Source organism: Electrophorus electricus, chromosome 8, assembly GCF_041902795.1.
Source record: "Electrophorus electricus isolate QZ-2024a chromosome 8, ASM4190279v1, whole genome shotgun sequence".
In the NCBI taxonomy this organism is placed as follows: Eukaryota; Metazoa; Chordata; class Actinopteri; order Gymnotiformes; family Gymnotidae; genus Electrophorus; species Electrophorus electricus.
Genome location: NC_137504.1, coordinates 9321970 through 9337039, shown reverse-complemented (window position 1 = coordinate 9337039; position 15070 = coordinate 9321970). Strand labels below are relative to the sequence as shown.

The 15070-nt window shown below is 41.1% G+C and overlaps 2 protein-coding genes and 1 long non-coding RNA gene across 6 annotated transcripts; 1 reads left to right on the top strand and 2 right to left on the bottom strand.

Moving 5' to 3' along the window:
- Window positions 1-302: 302 nt before the first annotated feature.
- On the bottom strand, window positions 303-6027 carry fabp6 (fatty acid binding protein 6, ileal (gastrotropin)). Of its 4 annotated transcripts, none has more exons than XM_081718839.1 (6): window positions 5854-6027; window positions 1822-1902; window positions 1517-1706; window positions 1006-1181; window positions 609-698; window positions 303-499 (listed from the first exon to the last, which is right to left on the bottom strand). In XM_081718839.1, exons 3-6 carry the CDS (start codon window positions 1581-1583, stop codon window positions 437-439), a joined length of 396 nt encoding a protein of 131 aa, XP_081574965.1. In that variant the 5' UTR covers window positions 1584-1706; window positions 1822-1902; window positions 5854-6027; the 3' UTR covers window positions 303-436. The 4 variants fall into 4 exon arrangements, with proteins under 4 accessions (XP_081574965.1, XP_035383088.1, XP_081574964.1 ...); XM_035527195.2 differs by having other exon boundaries at window positions 1517-1585; window positions 5854-6024; XM_081718838.1 differs by lacking the exon at window positions 5854-6027 and adding an exon at window positions 5647-5779 and having other exon boundaries at window positions 1517-1585.
- Window positions 4375-12664, top strand: pwwp2a (PWWP domain containing 2A). The gene is made up of 2 exons (XM_027022681.3): window positions 4375-5758; window positions 8621-12664. The coding sequence occupies exons 1-2, from the start codon at window positions 4641-4643 to the stop codon at window positions 10521-10523; spliced, it is 3021 nt and encodes a 1006-aa protein (XP_026878482.2). The 5' UTR covers window positions 4375-4640; the 3' UTR covers window positions 10524-12664.
- A 168-nt stretch (window positions 12665-12832) lies between these two features.
- On the bottom strand, window positions 12833-13969 carry LOC145658924 (uncharacterized). The gene is made up of 3 exons (XR_014124795.1): window positions 13832-13969; window positions 13321-13402; window positions 12833-13135 (listed from the first exon to the last, which is right to left on the bottom strand). It is a non-coding gene; the product is annotated as an uncharacterized LOC145658924 (long non-coding RNA).
- Between the last annotated feature and the right edge of the window lie 1101 nt (window positions 13970-15070).

The following is a 15070-nucleotide window of genomic DNA, read 5'->3' as shown; positions in this document are numbered from 1 at the left end:
AGTTACTTTAGTATGTGGGCTAGTCAGTGCCATGGTGTGTTTGGGTCATAGGTTAAAACTCAGTTTTGCAATGCATGATCTGCCAAAATGAATCCTTTTATCAATACTCAGAAGCTCCACTAATGTCCTCACAGCATGCTTTAACAAAGAACTGGCAAGGTTTTTGTTAGGGGTACAATGTGCCCTCAGGGTAGAAACACATTCTGAAGACTGACTGCCCTCCAGTGGTGGTCAAACATTCACCAAAATTGTTCTGATAGGTCATGCTTGATTTAATTTACTCTCATATATGATCAAATAATATTTGTTTATTATTTGTAATCCATTTAGGAACATTGCTGGAATGAAAAAAGCAGGCATTTGTCACTATAGTTTTTTTCCCCCTGGAATTTATTTTAAAAGGTTTGGGACGGTTGAATGTACATGGGAGATGCAGTTAGATTTTCTTGCTGGTACGGATCAGGACAACTGGACCATTGGCTGTGTTGACCGTGGAGGTCTGTAATGCAGAAGAAAATATTTGTAGATAAAGGTACATCAGTATTCACATCTATTCACAACAAGTTTTTACACATGATGATGCATTTTCTTCATTTTCAATGATCGACCTCGATCAGCTTCCCTCCACTGATCTCCGATGTGTGGTGGTACTTGGGGAACTGCACACTCAGCTTGCCCCCCTCTGTGTTGACAGTTGCCTAGTAACAAATAGGAATAAATAGAATTCATAGATCTTATCACTGATTGATAGACCCATTCGTTTTAACAACAAATTAAGCACAAGAAAATAGATTTGGCTGATGTGCCAGTTCACTGATGATGCATCTTGCAGTACTGTTGTTTTTCTGCTGTGTGTGTGTGTGTGTGTATGTATATATATATATATATATATATATATATATATATATAAAGCTATTCATTTTGAAGTGGCATGAATTTCAGTAGTGATACTGGCCTTCTTTTTATCGTTGGTGTTGATTTAAGCAGCACCTATCTCAGTCTTGCCTTAAATTTCTTCCCTCCAATGGTCTCCATGTCGCACTCTTTGCCAATGACAAATTTGTTGGTTACACTGTGGTTGGCTGGGTAGTGCTGGGTCCATGAGAACTCATCCCCATTCTGAACAACCTCTGTTATGAGCTTGTAGTCACGACCTTTCTCAATTACATCATCGGGGATACCTGAAGTGCAAAACAGACTATAAACCCATTCTCATCTCTGATTTAAAACACTAATTTTGAGCACTCTATTTAAAAAATACTTTAAAAATAAATTAAAAGGCAAAAATATAAAACTGTCAGTGCAGCCTCTGATTGAAAAGTGGGTGCACTGACTCTATCCAGGTGTAGGAAAACTACTAATGGAAATTTATTTAAAATGTGGAAATCATCACAGTCACTGGATCAAAGAAAAATTCTGAACCTCTGATCCATAGAAAACATCCAACAAAATTATATAGTGTATTATATACCAGAAAATTCAGCATTTTCAAGAGTTTTGAGAGCAACTTGCTTACCAAGGAGTTTGCAGAAATCTTCATATCCCTGCTGTGATTGAGTCTCCCATTTGCCAGAGAAAGCCATGTCTGGACAGAGATGATTGTGATCAGTAGGAGAGTGAGAGGTAAGGTAAGGCCTGACTTCAGAGAAAGGTACTGATGGATGAATTTGCTCTCCTTAAATACACTGTCTCTTATGTCTACCTGTCTGTTAAAACATGACAAGAACGTCCCCGTTATAACCAGGCCATAAACTTTTATGATGGTACGACAAAAGATGTAAAATGAGAAGTCATTAAGGATGTGACCATGAGGTTACTCACCTGCAGAGCAGGTAGCCACAATACAATGGACCATATAAACGTAATTCTCCCTCCACTGCCTTTTGTGGGATCTTCTGAAACCTTTAAATGAGGAAGGATCATCGTTAAAAGCCTTTTTAATCACTTTTTTAAAAAACTATTTTTACTGAGTTCAGTGAAGGATGAGCACAAAATTAGAGGAGCAACTCCTTCATGTATTTCTAAAGCATAGTACGATAACATACACAAGTTAAATTTTACTTTAAATTGAATGTGGTATGTAAACTAACATATTCATGTGGGTGAAAGTGTGTCGTCTTTATAACAGTCCCAAACTTCTGCTTATGGCCCCACAGTCTTCCCTTTATATTTAACAGCTATAACAGTTTTAGGCTTGAAAACACTTGTTGCTGAGCAGACAGACCACAGCCAATAGTTGTGATAAAAGTCATAGAACTTGGCAGCGCATAATAAGTGCCTTGACCTTGCTTGTGAGCAGACACTAAACTTTTTAAGATGGGCACAGAATACTCTGAATAATCTTGGTGACGATTAGAATGTTTTAGTTAATACACCTTGCTTCAAAAATTTGAAAGACATAGGCAGAAAAGTACAAAAAAAACCCAAAACCTATTACTGCTTGACATGTTGCTGCTCCATTTGTGGGGCAGTGACAGGCAAGAAATGGGAGCCAGACTATCTTCACATGCCATGAAGAGTGTGTGAGTACAGTCAGAGTACAATAAAGACAGGGTTTGGTGAGATGACAAATTGTGCCACAGGTCAACTCCCAAAGTTAATGTTCACAGGTGAAAATTCAAAGATCACATTTTGTAAGTTACAACTTTCAATGTTAGATAGATAGATAGATAGATAGATAGATAGATAGATAGATAGTCACACTTGCACATAAGTGTGTGTTTCTGTCTGTAGATGACGAGTAATATGTTTTTTTTTTCTTTCTTCTAAAGTCTTAATCTGAGAAGTATGAGGAACGTCTGTCTTTGTATGTCACAATGCCTCACAGGGTTCTACACTTCTTTGAAGTTAGCTGCAAAAGCTGGCCTCTCAATGCCCACTATGACTCTTATAGTGGAGATTAAGTAGCATATTCGTTTGGATTTAGACATTTTTTTTTAAAGACAATTTTATCATCTGTGAGGGGGACAGCAAGTCCAAGCAACTCCTTGCTGTATAATACAGAGGAAAGCTGAAAAAAGACAAAATGAAGTTTAAATGTTACATTATATATATAAAAAACTGATATAGTGTTACACAGCAAAAAAAAAGAGCAGTTATTAGAAATGTATTATATTTATGTAATGCTTATTTAATGTGTATTTGTCCTTATTAAATAAGCAATAATAAATATAGTACATTTCTAACAACTGCTCTAACTAAACTAAATAAGAATACAAAACTTATAAAACAAGTCTATAATGTTATATATCATTACATGTTTAGCTATATGCTAATTTGCATTGTTTATTTATTACATAATGACGGTCTATGAAGTGTTCTACTTCTGTATATTTTTCTTACTTCTGACCCCATTTTCAATTTTTAATTGGATCTCTTTGGTTTAGTGTTTGTTTGGTTTTTTTTTTGTCTTTTTTTTACCAAGGAAATTGCATGCAGTGCATTGACCTCACTGCTTATTGAGTACACACTTAAGTGCCAGAGCCCACAAAATACCACAAATCACATAACATTATGAGGCATGACTACAGAATGTTTAACCAGTGTCCTTCACAAGACAGTTTCCAAGTGCAGAGCAGTTGGTCAATGTAAATCAGAGTGAAACATAAACTTTTACAATACTGTAATTCAAAGTGTCTCTTGGGGGTTGACAATAAATGCGTAATGAATCACTGATGTGAGTATAATTCATTAAAACAAATGTCATTGGTTGATTTTTCTAAGTTGTGATGGTGAACGTTTGACGTTTTATCAAATCAGATCAAAATTGTATAGAATAAAAATGATAAAATAGTTCTATGATGCTATAAAAGTACTGGCCCACTGCTTCTCTAAAGAAAGAATTTAGTTTGTAATTGTATACTTTATCTATTGTATCTAGAATATGACATAGATACAAAAAACTCTTTTGCCACTTGTTATCTTATTCATTTTTGGCTAATCTGTCCTTATAACTTGACACCCTGTACATTATTGAGGATAGGCCTACATGAAAGTCCTGACTTATACTCAATACAAATGTGACAGGACCATGATTTTGTTTAACTAATCATCAGACCTAAGTCAACATGTTAGGAATTTCAAAGTGACTGGATAAAAGACAGGATGCTTGAGATGAATGATGCTATTAATGTGTGAGGGAGAGGTATGGAAAAAGAGAAGATGAAACATGAAACAATACAGGTCTACAAGATACAATAAATTTTATATATATATATATATATATCTGTGTGTGTGTGTGTGTGTGTGTGTGTGTGTGTGTGTGTGTGTGTGTGTGTGTGTGTGTGTTATAGTGTTATATTTAAATGCATTTAGCATTGTAATGTAAAGTTGTTCATTTACTTTTCACACAAGTATATATAACGGCGTACACAGACAGGCCTCATTACAGGCTACACATTCAACTCAATATTGCCCCTTGTGGCGCCAAACATATTTTTTTCCAGGGAACAACGGTATTGACAATATAACAACCAATCGCAATGGTGTTTCCATGGTGTCCATTTGAATGGCAAAAAACTGGGCCATTCATTTATATACGCACGCTAATCTAGCCAATCGCGAGTGTTTCTGCTTTTGTGGGTGGGATCACATCTTATCAGTAGGAGAGGGCCAAGTAGTAGTTGCAAAGCGGAAAGAAAATGGCGGCCGTGGCTGCGGAGCCAGGAGCTGCTGCGGCATCAACAACAGCGGGGGACGGGGTCGAGTACGAACCAGAGCCAGCTGAGCATGTGGCCAACCCAGAGGCCCACTCGACGCAGGACTTCCTCCCAGAAATGGACCTTTGTCACCAACCCAAGGATGTGGATGCAGCTCAGGAATGCAGCCAGGTCCGAATGGAAATAAGAAGGCCGGACCTCCAAGCCGCGGGAAAAGCCCTTACTGTCCATGCAGAGGATGGGCACACCGAGACGGATGGTTCTCGGAGCCGCGTGGATACAACCGAGGAGGACGTTTTTACGGACTATACACATAAAGACATTACCGTTGTGGAGGAGCGATTGAAAGAACCGTTTTCGTCAAATGTGGAGGCTGCTAACGAGGTCGGTCCTCACGAATCCAACGCCTGCCTTTTGCCCAGTTCCATCTCTGACTCGCAACCATCCGTGGTGTTCTTGCATTCTCTGCCTGCTCATCCTGTTAAAACAGAGTCTGGGCTGTCCCTGTCTGAAACCGCCGAACCGGCCGTTGAATATTACGATAATCCAGAGACAACGCGTCCTGCTGATATAGATACTGACTTCATACGTTTGATACAGCCGTCTCATGAGACAAACTTGGAGCCTGCAGCTGCGAACGATGCTCCGCTGTCAGAATTTAGACCTGCGGAGGATGCTTTCCATGAACGCCCTCAGCCTTCAGATCGTCTTGAGTCTCTGTCCAATTTAGAGGAAACCTCGCTCGGAGAATCTATTGGACAAAGTTGCATCAGTGACTTTTCTAATGGGTTCAGTAAGGAATCTCCCGAACTTCCAATAGTCGTGGAACAGTCGCTCATCTCGTCAGAATCGGAGGATGTGCATGCACATCCTGTTTTGAGTTTCAAAACAGACCTCAGCGACCCAGGGACTGATCCGGAGCTGAAACCTCAGGTGCCCTGTGCAGAAACTATCGAAAGACACCCTGAGACGATCGAGGGTCTCGTACCTGGGACGGAGGTTCGAGTGTCGCTGGATCACATCATCGACGATGCACTTGTCGTGTCATTTCGTTTAGGCGAAAAGATATTCTCCGGGGTGCTAATGGACCTTTCGAAAAGGTAAACGGCTGCTTCGCTCACATCTATGGATTTACATCTGGTGATTAACCCTGTTTTTCGCTCTATTGGTCCCCTAGATCAAAATCTTTCTTTACCTTTCGTAGTTGTCCGCTTGCAGAGAGAGCCCCTCCCATTCAGATACCACGATTACAGAAGTTTTACATTATTTGTGCAGTTTAGTTTTCTGCGACTAAACAAGCACTGCGCGAGTGAGTGATGCAAGTCGTTGTGTCGGCTGCCTCTGAAGGCTTAACACCCAGACGCCTCCTCTAACATTTGTCCATTAATTTCTCGTTTTGTTCCACTCCTCTCCCCGTAAATTTCCCCGCTTTGAGTCTACATTAAGTATCAAAGTTAAGCCAATATCCAAAGAGCACGTTCTTTGAATATTTTTGCATAATAAATTATAAATCATTAATGATAAGTGGTTCATATCTGCAAACTCTGAAATACATGACATTACAGAGATTGCATCCATGGTTAAAAGGAAACTGACTACTGATTGTAATGTAGAACTTTGTAGCAGTGCTTCATGAAACAGAGTTAAGTGGACTTTCATTGCATCCTCATTGCATAGCAGTGCTATCTAGCCAGTTGCTGACTGACTATTTAAAATGGCTTTAGGTTGTATATTTATATTTGCCAGGGCTTTCCAGACTTACAATATGCACGTTCATATACATTGTTGTAAAAACCATGTTGTAAAAATAATTTTTCTTTCATAAAATCAGCACTATTCTGGTATAAACCTTCCTGATTTGAAAGATTTTCAAATTTTGAGCGAGGTCATTCTGCCTGCATCTTTCTTCTAACCTCACAGCATCTATGGTTCCCATGCCCATCTTAGTCCCGTCCAGTATCTTGTCATGGCACTTCTCCAAGTGCCATTCCAATATGCACCAACAACTTGGCAAATAATGCCATTGTTGACTTGTTTGAATCCTTTTATGTTTCTGTGGTTGGTTTGTATTTGGAAATACATTCAGATCCCAAACTTTAAATATTTAAAGGCTATTTATGAAACATGGCATCTATATACTGTGCAGCCATCTTTACTTGTGCAGTATCAGCCTGTTTTTTAAAGCATTGCAGAATATTGGACAGTTTCAAGATGGCAGCTTTGTCAATTATGTATATGCAGCATGAGCCTATGGATGGCTGTGTGTGTCAGAACTGGATCTTGGTATATGAGGGCAGTCCAGGCATTGGGCCATATCTGGATGAAGGCGGTAACTCTTAGCTACAGTCGCAGAAAATTGAGGTTTTATCTTAAGTCCACAAAATTTTCTGGCTGCCTGTTCTAGCACACCACACCTCTTTTGGCTGATAAAAAGGCTCTAGATAACCAACTTTGTTAACTTTGCAAATCTGTGTTAGTATATGTGTTCTGGCATGAAGCTGTATAATTTTAAAGATGGGTGGTTGTTTTTTGGGTTTTTTTTCCCTCGGGATGTATATACCATATTTTCATAGAATATTTTACCAGTTTCATTTTGAAATCAGATTTGCAAATTTGTTTTTAGGTGATTGTCATAAGTCTGTTACAACCCATAAATGAGGGTCATTAAAAGACATTTGGCCCTGTGTTTCCTGTTTGTTTCAAATAATCGGACTGGTCCGCCTGCTTTATCATCAAATGAGTAGACATGCCACAGTAGTGTTTGAGTTTGTGGGTGCACTGACCAGAAAGCAAAGGAAGTTCACTCACTAACTCACATTAAAAACAGCCTGTATTATCAACAACAGCTGCAAAAGATAGCTGGAAGAAAAATGCTAGTTACGTGTGTGTGTGTGTGTGTGTGTGTGTGTGTGTGTGTGTGTGTGTGTGTTCATACTCCTTTATGTACAAGTAACTGACTCAGTGAAGGGTCAGTGAACAGAAAGAGCTGCTTAAAACTCATAATTGTAAGTTGCTTTGGATAAAAGTGTCAGCTAAATGCCATAAATGTAAAGCACTTTAAGAAATGTTGTAGGGCTAGGTCTTTGGTGTGTTATGTTATTTGATGACAAAGTTTTTAATACCATCATTGTCGCTCAAGGGTGTAGTTTTGGATAGTCTCAAATGCACTAATAAACATGCTCTATAAGTGAGTGTGTTATTGGGCTAGCATATTCTTAAGTGGGACATAAGTGGGACATGATGTCTCTCATCAGACTCTTGACTTGATGCGTCTTGCACCATTTAGGAGTGTTTGCAGAAATGGACGTGATAATGTGTATCTATTTCATAATTGGTAAAATATGAAATATGATATCTATAGTTTAATCACCATACATTTGAACTACACTTCCCCAGTTAGGTGATGAGAACCTTCTGTTCCAGATCAGTTGCTGAACTCAAGTGCTCAGCTCAAACTGTTTAGTGTCAAAGCTTTGAAGTGGCTTGCCAGCATATTGTCCAGTTTATTTTTAGCCATAAGAAGGTCTATGGCAGTCTCTATTTTGCATTTTCTATGTAAGATCATTTTTGGTTTGGTATCTCTTATCTTGTCATGCAGAAAAATTGTCAAAACATCTCCAACAGCCCTTTCCAGATGAATACATAAAATCGATATAAAACTAAACTGCCAAAGGTGATTACACATTTCATATCAATCTACAGAGTCTCTTTGATCTCTCTAAGTGCTACTTTCAGCCCCTGACCACTGGGTCTGTTAATGGAGTGGAGACTCTGATGACTGTGCATTCTTAAACAAAACTGTAAATGCTTACAAAATGCAGTTAGTTTGGAGACTTTTGAAGTTTTTGTTTCTTTAACAATAGTTCTGGAGATGTTCAAAACATGAATGGAATCGTGTGTGCGTGTGTGTTTTGTTTTTTGTTTTGTTTTAATGTTTACATGTTTTCATTCTCCCTCTTCAGGTTTGGACCCTATGGAATTCCAATAACTGTATTCCCCAAGAGAGAGTACAAGGATAAACCAGAATCTATGCAGCTTAAGATGGAAGCATTCCAGTCAGAGACTGAGAAGGGTGTTGCTCAAGGACCTCCTGAAGCCCTTCCAAAGGAACCTGTCCAGGACCCATCAGTGCTCCAACCCAGCCCAAACTCTCAACCCAACCCATGGACCTCAAAACCACCCCCTTTATTTCAGGAAGGGGCCCCTTACCCTCCTCCGTTGTTCATCAGGGACACCTACAACCAGTCATTACCTCAGCCTCCACCCCGCAAGATCAAACGGCCAAAGCGCCGGCTGTACAGAGAGGAGCCTACATCCATCATGAACGCCATCAAGCTCCGACCGAGACAAGTGCTGTGTGACAAATGCAAAGGGGCTGTGGTGCAAGTGGACAAGCGCGAGACACGCAGGGGCCCCATTTCAGACTGCCGTAATGATGATGCGAAACGTCGTCGTGGCGACAGTGCCACCGCTGCAGCGGGCAAGCGGCACCGCAGCGATGCACGCTCTGAGGACAGGGGTCGCGCCGCAGACGGGCCCAAACGGCAGGCCACAACCATACGGGTCACTTCCTCTTCCACTTCTGCCCTGAGCCAGGTGAAGGGGGCAGCGGCAGGGAGCAGAGTGGTGAGAGGAGTGTCCACGGCGGCACCGTCCTCAGCCACCAGCGCTTCCCGAGTGCAGCTCAACGCCAAGAAGGTGCTGCAGAGCAAAAATGTTGACCACTCAAAGGCGAGGGAGGTGCTGAAGATGGCCAAGGCTCAGCGGAGGCAGAGGGAGACGGTCACCGCCGGGAGCAGCAGCAACACCAAGGCCATGACGAGGGCCGCAGCTCTTCAGGAGGCTCACCAGAAGGTCCACTTCACCCGACGACTGCAGCAGATCAGTGGAGGAGGACCTGGCATGTCCAACCCCCTGCCACCCAGGATGCGCATCAAGCCCCAAAGGTACCGTAACGAAGAAAACGATTCTTCCTCATGTAAGCCGCCTTGCTTGGAGAAAGTGCCAGGTGGGGGGCGCTTAACGCTGCCCAAGCTAGCTGCGCCCCGCTGCAACTCCACACGCTCCCCTGCCTCCCCCTGCTCTGCAGGCCAGGCTGCCACTGCTGCAGAGCCTCAGGGGCTAGACAGAGCGCCCGAGTCCCCATTGAGCCAGGCCCAACCCCAACCGCACCCCCACTCAGCTCTGGAGCACAGGGACCCCCAGCCTGAGCCCGAGGAACAGGAGGGGCGGGAGACGCGCGGGAGCAAGGCTGGCAACCTGGTGGTCTACATGACCCTTAAACCCAGCCAGCCCGACTCCTCTAGCACATCTGTGTGCAGTGTCGATAGCGCTGATGACTTAAAGTCATCAAACTCTGAGTGTAGCTCAACTGAAACCCTTGACTTTCCCCCTCCCGGTGAGTTCCGATCGGCCCCTGCCCCCGGCACATCATCTGCTTTTACCGCCACGCCTCCCCCTGCTCCCAAGGATGAAAAAAAGCGCAGTAAATCCCTCAAAGCCGCTGTTTTTTCAAAAAATGTCTCAAAGTGTGTTGCCCTGGATGGCAGGACCATTTGTGTAGGGGACATTGTATGGGCTAAAATTCTTGGCTTCCCTTGGTGGCCCGCCCGGATCTTAGCCATCACAGTGAGCCGCAAAGATAATGGGCTCTTAGTCAGGCAGGAGGCCCGCGTCTCCTGGTTTGGGTCACCTACCACTTCCTTCCTGGCCATTACTCAGCTTGCCCCCTTTCTAGAAAACTTCCAGTCTCGTTTCGACAAGAAGAGAAAGGGCCTGTACCGTAAAGCCATCACAGAGGCCGCCAAAGCAGCCAAACAGCTCACTCCTGAGGTTCGCGCCTTGCTAACTCAGTTTGAGACGTGAGGCCGTGTGCCTTTTTAGAAGGTAGGCAAAGCAGGCACCACAAAAAACTCCATCCCTCTTACTGTACCCAGCCACATGGCAGAAAGAAGCCCAGAAAGAGTCAGGCCAGGCACCCAGGACTCTATTTATTTTCATGGAAAAGGCAGAAATTAGGGGGGTGGGAAAGGTGATTGTTGTTGGAAATTGATAATGCTGAATAATGGTAAAGAAAGGAAATTGTTCTCATTAGTCATGTTAAGTTTTATTATGTTTAACTTGATTTTCCTTTGAGCCCATATGCCTTATCTAATCATCATTTGATATTTTTACATCAGTATATTACTGTATTTTTCCATAGTGGAAGTATAGTTAAAGCCTTTTCTCATAAATCACTCATTAGCTTATGAAAATGAAAACAATATACTGAAAGAATCTATCAGTGAGGGAAAGTCAGTCAATATTTCTTAGAAATATTGTTTACATAATCAGGCTTGATTTTTGTGTGTGTGTTTTATTTATATATAATATAATATTATAAAATATGGGAGAGAGAGGCCAGTGGGAGCTTGAAAGCACCAGTTTAGTGTTTTTATAGTTAGAACCTCACAGCTCAGTGTATGCAATATCTTTTTCAACTCCAGAAAGCCACTGAGTCTATCTGCTACATGTGGAAGTCAGTGAAATGTGAAGACTCATACTGGTGGATACCCACTCTCTTCCTTAGGCAGGTAAAGAAACTCAACTGGTGCTGCTCCTCCTTGAGACATAATCAGATGCTGGATCTTGGTCCTGTGGTCTGAGTAGAGGAGTCGTGATGTGGGCGTGGCTTTGCAGGCAGTTTGTAGCTGGGCTTCTGCTGGAGGTGGCTGTAAGCCAAAGTCACCTCAAGTGCCAGTAAAAAGAGAGAGCAGAGGCCCTGCTTATCTCTTAGCAGTGAGAACCATAGGCAGACCTGCCAGATGAACTGAGCAGCGCACCCCCCCGCCAAATCCCCTGCCACCATGTCCACCCCTCACAACTGCAACATCTGCTCCCCTCACTCCTGCTTTCCAGTCCCTCGCTGCACGGCTCATCCCTGCTCTTTGCCACTTGTCTGCCTGTCTCGCAGTCACTTTCTCTCCTACCTATGTCATCTACTTGTCTTCTTACTGTTTCATGCATGCCAGGTTTTAGCTTAAATACTTCCGTTCACAGCTAAGACCCTATTGTTCTAGTGTGGGTGTGGAAGGTCTTGTTTGTTTTTAACTGCTGGGCAATTATTTGTTCAAGCCATTTTTATCTTTTTGCTTTAACACACGCGCACTTTGTTGTAATGGAGCATTGAAATTCATCACTACTATAAGTTGCATTACACCGTTCAGAGAGAGGACTGTTACTTACCCATAATGTCTTGCTGATGACTAGAACACTGAAGTACAAGACAGGAGTTGTGATGAGTACATATGATGGACCATAATTATGGGTTAGGACTTCTTGTTGGCTTAGTAGTTCAATTATTTCTTCTGATTTTAGTGTTCATTGTCTCTCTGCTTAACTGTAAGCTGAGGAATGTGTTTTAAATTTATTTGTTGTGCCTGAACTTTATAATTTTTTTTGTCATTTCACATGTTGGATTATAGGGCTGAACATCAGGAATACACATTTGTATATACAGTATTGAAAATGTATTTTGCCAGATCAATTGGATGAGGAATGGCTTAAATCTTATTTCATAACCGAGAACAAAAGGTTTTAAGTTTGTGTGGCTCAAGTGAGCGTTATGTCATGAGAAAATGTGTAATTTTTGATTTGTATTCATGGTTGTCTTTCAATTGCATACCAATTAGCATTCTGAACTGTATTTACCCACCTGAGAAGGGACATACTGTAAGATAGCCTGGTCTTTCCAAGTATGGAATTCAAGTTGGCAGAGATCAGTGGCTTGAGAGAGAAAACCCCCACACTTTGCTTGGTAGACCACACTGACTGACTGATGGACTTTTGTCAAAAGCAGAGCAAAAATGGTATTTATTTTGGTGTTTGGCTTTGTTTTATTTCAACCTCTTCTTTTTTATTTTACTTTTGTTATTTCTATCTGTTTGCAGGTCAGAGAATGCTGTAAAACCATTGACAAAGTTACAGTGGACGATATTGTGTACATGTTTTCTGATGTTTTAAGAGTATATAAATAAAATGTGAACTTCAAGAATTTTACCTAGTTGTCATTATTTTCGTATTTTCTGAACTATGGCTTGTAGAACCAAATGAACCAAGAACCAAACTACATTTGTGCTGTTTTGCGATAGCACAAAGTGAAACTAAACACAAAAGAAAGGGGGCTTATTTTCTTACCTGCAAACAGATGAGTAAAGGTTAGCATAGACAGAACCTGATTTATACTATTGAAAATAATATAGTCTTATCAACATTACTAAAAGGGTTATTGTAAATTGTAGTAAAAGAGGTTAACAGATTAAGATTTAAGCTTTTTCTGACGTTTTAGTGGAATAAGCCTACCTTGACATTTTGTCCAGAGGCATTTGCCTTTGGTTTGCAGTTTCTGGGATCTGATATTGCTGATCTGGAGTTGTAGCTGGTTACTGAATTCCTTAATCAGTTCCAGTGTTGGACTGCCATTGCGCTGATTTATTATCCTGAAGATACAAGATGAGACAGAATAGAGGGAGGAGCATGGCAGGTGTGCCTGGCCCTGTCCCGGCCAAAGCCATGTGCATATCTTCATTATGTCCCACTATAACCAGGATTTACTTCATTTATGGTGCTCTTGGATTATTTCTAAAAACCTCCTAAAGAGTTCATGTAAAATATCTAAAATTACTTTCTCATAGATGTTGGGCATGCAGGTTCAAAGGTCTTTAGCTGTACTTCTTTCTGCCTTGCTCTTTGCTTCAGGTGCCAAGCTTTGGTAAGCAATGAAACAGATGTTATTTTTAGGTGCAGTACATCTCCATGGAAGATTTTCACAAAACAACGCAAATTGGTGGCAAAATGTTACAGTCTGCCTTTCAACTTTCTCTGTTTTCTTGCTTATCCTAATATGCACTACTCCAAAAACAGCAGATCAGGGTGTCTAAAGAGAAGGCATATCATTAAATGCAGCCTTTTTAATGAGAAGGCCTGACTCTTCTTTATTTAAATCAACATAATTCATAGTATTAGAACGTTTACACGTCCATGTTTCAAGGCAGTTGGTCGTTCACTACGAATATGTTTTATGTACTTCATTAAATTGGTTCTGATATGAGATTTTCATGCTGCAGTTTGCAGTTTGCCTTTTCTAGCAGCATTGACATGCGCACTCTTCTTGTCGTTAAGGAGAAAGGTCTGACCTGGTGTTCTGTTTGCTCTCTTTCAGTGCTGCAACACTGAAGGGATGCTGATTGGTCCGATGCCCAGGACACTGCCAATGGTCAAGAGACAGCAACATGGAGGAGCTGTCCACAGAGGAAGAAGCAGGTGTAATGGAGAAATTATTTTTATTTAAGAATAATTATATATTTATAATAATGAATTGAAGACTCCATCCACCTCTTGCCCAATCAATCATGCTGATAATTTTTCAAAATCTGTTTTTTTCTTTGAGAGTTCTTATTCCCAGCATGTTTGAGTAAGGACACCTGCAATACTGGATGGCACAAAGGAGTTTTGACTTATTAAATATATATCGTGTCAAGGCACGCGGTATTGCAGGGTTTTTAAGTATGTTTATGTCTGTCTGAAATTAAATTTAACAATGAAAACAGAATGAAGAAATAATTTAGAAGTGATCAAACATATTCTATGTTAAATGCAATAAATATTGCATGTGCTACGCTTCACAGTAACAAAACACTGGGTATTACTGTGCTGAAGCCATGATTAATACCACCAGTGTTTCTGCATACCATTATTTGTGGTCCTTTTGTACTGAGAGAGAAATTCTGAGCCTTAATAGAGGGAACAGACGAAGACTAAAGCTTCATTTTCCTAAACTGGTCCTCTTTGAAAAGAGTACTGAACTATTCTACTCATGCTGTCCTGTTACATTTGCTACAGCAGGACTAGTAAAATAATAATGATAATTTACACCATACATTAGTTTCACATATTGGTGAACCACAGGCTAGCTATGCTAAAACTACCAATGCATAATTTGGTGTGTGTAAAGACTAAAATTTTACTATAACTGGAGTTTGTGTGAAAAAAAAAATGGGTAAAGAGCAAAAATAATAATAAATAATAAAAATAATAACAACCACAACCAATGTATACGTCTAAACATACCAACACAATCGTTAATGCCATTGCAATGGACTGTAAGACAATGTGAAACTTCTTCACTCTGTCAAACACACAGACGTTTGAACGATCAGCAGATCCTTACTCTGCCGAGGACTACGTTTCTCCGGCCTCGGCAAACCTCTCCTCTCACCCACGCTTTTACTATAGGGCTACGTTGGTATGGAGGTTCCTAAAGACCCAGCTAAATACAAGTCTATGCCTACCAATGTTCATATATCGGGAGCCAGCATGTCTGTCTCCAGGTCTGCTACATTAGATTCTGTGCTGAGTGTCCCATTAGACCAGCA